Source organism: Tyto alba, unplaced genomic scaffold (genome assembly GCF_018691265.1).
Source record: "Tyto alba isolate M040663 unplaced genomic scaffold, T.alba_DEE_v4.0 Super-Scaffold_2, whole genome shotgun sequence".
In the NCBI taxonomy this organism is placed as follows: domain Eukaryota; kingdom Metazoa; phylum Chordata; class Aves; order Strigiformes; family Tytonidae; genus Tyto; species Tyto alba.
This window is the reverse complement of record NW_024881282.1, coordinates 48,456,988-48,463,300: the sequence shown is the minus strand read 5'-3', so window position 1 is coordinate 48,463,300 and position 6,313 is coordinate 48,456,988. Positions and strand designations below refer to the sequence as shown.

Sequence of the window (6,313 nt, the reverse complement as noted above, 5' to 3'; positions counted from 1 at the left end):
GTAGAATATAGGTTTGCTAAGGGCTGCAGAAAGGAGAGTTAAAACATCGAGATATTTCTAAAACCATTCTTTTAATTTTAGGCTATTAACACCAGTATCCCTGTATTTCACATTGTATTTCGAGCTTGGATCCAAGTCCACACACATGTCTACATGTACCCGACTTTTGCTTTGCATGGAGGCCAATCCATATTTAGAAATATAAAAATAATAGTATAATAGCACAAAATAGAAATAATCTCTGGGAAACAGTGCAAGAAGAAAAACCCATAGGCTTTTACAACCTTAGCGCGTGCCCAAACACACCATTCCCTGAGGTTTTGACCAAGTAAATATATTTTCCCAAGCTGCCCCCCCCGGTAACCCCTTTGTCCCTGTCACTATGTCGAGATCACTCTTAGAATCATCCCCATGTCACCTGTCAAAGGGCAAGCTACTTTTATAGATAGCTTTAAAATTTGCGATCAAATCATAGAATCATCATAGAACGGTTTGGGTTGGGAGAGGCCTTAAAGATCACCTAGCTCCAGCCCCCTGCCCTGGGCAGGGACCCCTTCCCCCAGCCCAGGTCACTCACAGCCCCGTCCAGCCGGGCCTTGGACACTCCCAGGGAGGGGGCAGCCACAGCTGCTCTGGGAAACCTGTGCCAGGGCCTCACCACCCTCACAGGGAAGAATTTCTTCCTTATCGCTAATCTGAATCTTCCCTGTCAGTTTAAAGCCATTACCTGTTTACCTATCCCTACACCCCCTGATAATGAGTCCCTCCCCAGCTTCCCTGTAGCCCCTTTAAGTACTGGAAGGCCACTCTAAGATCTCCCCGGAGCCTTCTCTTCTCCAGGCTGAGCAACCCCAACTCTCTCAGCCTGGCCTCACAGGGGAGGTGCTCCAGCCCCCTGATCATCTTTGTGGCCTCCTCTGGACCCACCTTGAGCAGCTCTGTGTCCTTATGTTGGAGGTCCCAGAGCTGGACCCAGCACTGCAGGTGGGGTCTCATGAGAACAGAGCAGAGGGGGAGAATCCCCTCCCTTGACCTGCTGGCCGCACTCCTCTTGGTGCAGCCCAGGACACGGTTGGCTTTCTGGGCTGTAAGTGCACGTTGCTGGCTCATAGTCAGTTTTCTACCCACCAGTACCCCCAAGTCCTCCTCTGCAGGGCTGGTGTCAATCCACGGAGAGATGTAAGATGTCATGAATAACTGCATACCTAAGCCTTAGGTACCAACGAGCAGTAACAGCCTGAGCAGGGTGACTGGGTAACCACAGCCTCTGCAATCGGGGGGCAGCTGCTGAACTGGGTCAGAAACATTAGCAGAGGAGAAATGGCACGGACAGCACCCGGGCTGCAACCCTGCACGCAGACTGCGCTGCTTCTCAGGGCTACACAGCCTTTCTCTTAAAGAACAGATGGGACAGCAGCAAACCCAAAATATTGTCTAAGATTAGGTTATGATTACACTTCTGGGCTAATTACTGAAGAAGACTCCTAAAGATAAGAGCAAGCTGAATCCAGAAGTAAATCTGTTCTTCTCCCCAAAGACTAAGCTGGTGCCTTTTTTTTTCCCCCTTGAGCTGGCGCACATCTTGTAATGTGTTTAAGATTCCAGGACTGAAAATCAAACAGCCATGTACTGAACAAGTGTCCACCCACCAGTCCAGGACAAAGCAGGGACATTCCTCTCCAAGGGAAAGGTGTGCCATTGTTCTCAGTTCTCCACACAAAAAAAGGGAATCAGTAGTTTAAAAGGGAAAACAGATCATTCACGAAATACATAAGGACAGAGAAGTCAGTGAAATACAGCACCCGACTCAATCAGCCTTCAGACTTGAGAGGTCAGAAAAAGAAGTTTTATATAATTGTCATTTTTAAATTCTCCCTTGTATCTCTGGCATACAAAACTAAGAGTTTTGTGTATCATAAAATCTTCAGACTTTATTCTTCTCAGTAAGAATGACACAATTTAAATCGAACAGCCAGAAGGCCGTTCACACACCACAGTATTTTTCTTTTAACCTTTTTTCAAGAAAGTGCAGTAAACCTGAAAGTGTGCAGATGTGCAAATGGTATAAAATAATGTGAAATGATACAGCATTCTCTTTATTTTATCTGCATATAGAGAGCACCTAGCTCCAGAACGCAAAAGCAGCTTCTGCAGACAACCCCTGCTGCTGCCAGGCTCCACATGCTCCACGCCGTGGTTGTTAAGACTATCACAAAGCAAATCACTAATCTTGGCCAGCAAGTTGGTCAGCAGTTTGAAGAGAGTATGCAGAAACTCGTGCAAGAGCAAAATTGTCTCGGCAGCTCACTGCAATGTTAAAATGCAGAGCCCAAGTGCCTGCTGAAGCTACCGAGGGCCCCGAGGGCAAGCAGGGCACGCAGCTCTTCCACAGCGGAGGTTTCTCTTCCCTCATGCAGCTCCTGAAAGCATGAGGTACCAGCAAGAATGGGATTTTCTTTCCTCTCTGTGTTTAATTCTCCCCCACCTCTGCACCTACCAAAAATTATTCTATATAAAAAAAAAAAAAATTACTGTTTCTAGTCCTTCATTAAGGAAATTAATCGCTCTAGTGAACACTGAGTTTCACCAGTTTTCATATGCAGATGTCTGTAAGTGTATTAGTCAGGAAAAAAAAAGCTAACACAGTATTTTATATTACCAAAAATACATGTAAACTTTCAACAGAAAGTTGTAGTCAAAAAAAGCATTGCTGCCAATACACCTGAAAGATAGGCCAGATGGTAGATAGCCTTTTCTGAAGAAACTGAAAAAGGGAAAGCAACAGCATAAATTAATGGGGGGGGGGAAAAAACTTATTTTCAATTGTAATCATCTCAGGTATAGCAGACAAATATGATTTATGCCTATGATTTTAAATATCCTCACTGAATTTTATTTAGTGGCAGATTAAAAAAAAAATCCAGTTATTCTAAGTATTATGCAATACTGGCAATGGCACATAGAGAACCAATGTGATACTGCTATCAGCTGCAGCTGTTCAGTTACTCAAAAATCTCCCCCGCCAAACCTGTAGTTTTTAAGACACAACAGAAAGGGAGGTATATTGACATCCAGGCGACACTGAGCTTAAAGCAAATCTTATTAGGGTGAAAATCCTGGCGGGAAAAAAAATAATAAAAGAAAAACAAACAAACAAAAAAACTCAGAATAAAATCCCAGATGATCTAAGCCTGAACTAAAAAATTGTCCCAGGTTTTTCACACAAAACTGCATTACTGCCCATGTAAACTTTTCCCATGATTACACAGCCTTTTATAGTAGCACAACTCAACCCAGGATAGTTAAAATTAATAGTTGTACTAAGTAATGTTACATATAATTTGCGAGAAATGCCAGCCAGTCACGATATGAAATTATTCTTAACTCTACTAGTTGGACTAAAGTGAACTCAATGGAGGATAAAAATGCCATATCTCCTACCAGATGAGAAAACTTTTCACTGCAGTGGCTACCACCGCCTGCCCCAATGCTGAACAGACTGCCAACAGTTATACTTTTCCCATTATATTAAAAACAGCAATATATCCAAAAATATTTTTATTTAAAATAACATTCAATCCAGCCTATTACAAAGGCTAAAAAACCCCTTTCTTCTAAGTTCAGTGACTCGTGCCATATTGGCAACTGTTAGTGTGCTAGGAAAACTAATCACATCTAACTTGCACAAATTCCCAAACTGCCAAAAGCAGCAAAGTTCACCCTTGGCTAGAACATACATAGGGTCCTCTGCATGTGGACGGAGATGGCATTGCACATCTTCTGCAGCAGCAATCGGCTACACTTTCTCATGTTTGAAACGTCCAAGTTTGTGCTGTTCAGAACCCAGTTTGTTTTCCACAAATCTCAGCTGGTTAGCCTTTTTCTATCTTTTTTTTTTTTTTCCTTTTCTTCTAAGGGGAAAGAAGCACATTAGGGCCTAAAAACATTATCTTTTAGTCTTTAACACTGCATTGAGACCCGTTCATTTGACAAGAAAGACACAGGAAAACAAATAATCAAAAACATTCTTTATTAATGATTTCAGAAGTCATCTTCTGAGTCATAATCCTCAATTTTTTGCAGTGGCCTTTTAATACCAATTATTAAATCTATGGAGAGAAGCTCTGCGACACAATGAAGAACTGAAATGACTAACTGGTATTTGCAATACACTGATTCTAAGCCTTTCTCGTTCACAGGCAGTGGCTGATTTTTTCTAAGTGCATTTATGGTTTTGAGATAGAATTTGGTAAAGCCGTTTCGTTCTGTTGTGCTGTACAAGCACTTGGGAATACTTAGCAAAGCATCAGCAACTACATTAGCTACCACAGTTACCTCTGTCTCCTGCAACTGTTTTGCATAGTACTGAATATAATAATGTAACAGAATTTCAAAGTAACCACCTACTGGCAAAACTGATCCTGCTTCTATGAGGGAGCTGGAGCAATTCTGTGCAACACTTGCACAACTCGTGTTTTCATGTTTACATGGAACCACACTGCAACTTGTTTTCTCCAGATCTTTGCCAACATCTCCACGTTCACAGGCAATGCCTCTATCAGCATTATGTGCTGCTAACACAGCAGTGCTGTAGCTCTTTTGACTGTCCACAGGTGAATCACCCACATAGTTCTCCTGCACGTCACCCGGATGCTCGCATTTTGCAGGGGGTTTCTCCGTGCCTCCTGAAGAGCCATCTCCATCAGTGGTGATGCTGAATTCTTTGATGTGCGAGATGGGGTTTGAGGGTATTTGCAAGTCTGTTTGCACACACGGTGGATTTTCACTTCCCTGCAAATCAAGGTCTACGGTTTGTGTCTCTGTTTCATCGCCACGTGCTTTCAGCTGGCGCTCAGATGCCCAGTCGCTGTTACAAAAAATAGTTTCTATTGCAAACTGCTTCTGAGCAGCTGAAGAACGCCAGTGGCAAACATCTGAGGCTCCATTCTGGCTTTCGCTTTCTGCTTTGCATTCCACCCTCCGATCAACGCTTTTAAACAGCTGCTGCAGCATCGTAAATGCCCCTTGCAAAGCGGCAGCGTGCTGCTCGTTAACGCTGTCAACCGGCCCACAAAGAATTAGGCAGTGGGGCTGAAAGGCACACACGCTGGTGAAGCCAATGTGGGCGCATCTCTTTGAGCCGAGCAGCAAGGGCTGGCAGAACGTCGCGACTGCGGTTTCGGTGATTTTCCCGTGCGTGTCATCAGCAAAAGGCGCGCAAGGTGAGACGCCCGTGATTTCACTGATAAGGGCCATTTCTTCCGACGACAAGCACTCCACCACGGACACCCCGTATAATTTTGCGTAGTAAATAACGTCTTCGTCTTGCTTCACACTCGACAGCAACAGCTTCACGTTGCTACTCCGGAAGCGTTGCATCAAGGCTTCCGTCCTCCCCGCGATCCAGCTCAGGGCAGCCTGACACCGACCCTCGGAGTCCACCACGAACTCGCCGCCGGGCCCCGGCAGGGCGGCCCGGAGGGGCTGGGTGACCAGCACGGCCCGCAGGTCCCCGCCCGCCGGGCAGTAAGCCGCGAAATCCCTGCGGAGGACGATGCCGGGCAGGACCCTGGAGCCGGCCGCGGGCAGGCCGGCCACGGCGGCGTGCAGCTCCGCGAAGCGGCGGCCGAGGAGGCGGAGCGCCGGCGGGCGGGGGCCGCAGCGGCGGCACATCTCGCCGCCGAGCCGCGCCAGCCAGCGCCGCTCGCCCGGCCCCAGCCGCCCGCCCAGGTAAGGCTCCAGCAGCGCCGGCAGGGCGCCCGCCTCCCCCGCCCGCCGCCCGGGGAGAGCCGGCGGGAGGTGCCGCCGCAGGCCCTGCGCCACGGCCCGCTCCAGCACCTCCGCCTCGAAGCCGCGCAGCGCCCGCCGCAGCCCGCCGCCGCCGCCGCCGCCCGCCGCCCGCAGCCCGCTCAGCACGCCGGCCAGCAGCACCACGAACGTCTTGGCGCCGTCCCCCGTGGCGGCGCGGTGGCTGCAGGCGCAGGCCGCCATCATCCTGCGGGCACACGGGCGGTTAGGCGGGCCCATCCCGGTCCCCCCCCCCCCCAACTCCCCGCTGCTCCCTCCCCGCCGCCGGTACCTGGCCGTCGGCGGCTCCAGGCTGAGCGCCTCCAGCAGCCGCCGCCCGTCCCGCGTCAGCACCGCCTGGCCCGTGGGCCGCACCAGCAGCGCCCGCCCGCCCCGCGGCCCCAGGGCGCCGCGCACCGCGCCCGCCAGCGCCGCCGCCTCCTGACACAGCCGGCCCGGCTCCCGCCGCCGCGACATGGCCGCCCACAGGCCGCGCCCCTTCCGGGAGGCGGCCCCGGCCCCGGCC

General features: G+C 49.5%; 1 protein-coding gene across 2 annotated transcripts; it reads right to left on the bottom strand.

Annotated features, from left to right (window-relative positions):
• Positions 1-4,013: 4,013 nt before the first annotated feature.
• On the bottom strand, positions 4,014-6,274 carry BBS10 (Bardet-Biedl syndrome 10). Of its 2 annotated transcripts, none has more exons than XM_042793437.1 (2): positions 6,080-6,274; positions 4,014-5,995 (listed from the first exon to the last, which is right to left on the bottom strand). In XM_042793437.1, exons 1-2 carry the CDS (start codon positions 6,262-6,264, stop codon positions 4,042-4,044), a joined length of 2,139 nt encoding a protein of 712 aa, XP_042649371.1. In that variant the 5' UTR covers positions 6,265-6,274; the 3' UTR covers positions 4,014-4,041. The 2 variants fall into 2 exon arrangements, with proteins under 2 accessions (XP_042649371.1, XP_042649372.1); XM_042793438.1 differs by having other exon boundaries at positions 4,014-5,542.
• Between the last annotated feature and the right edge of the window lie 39 nt (positions 6,275-6,313).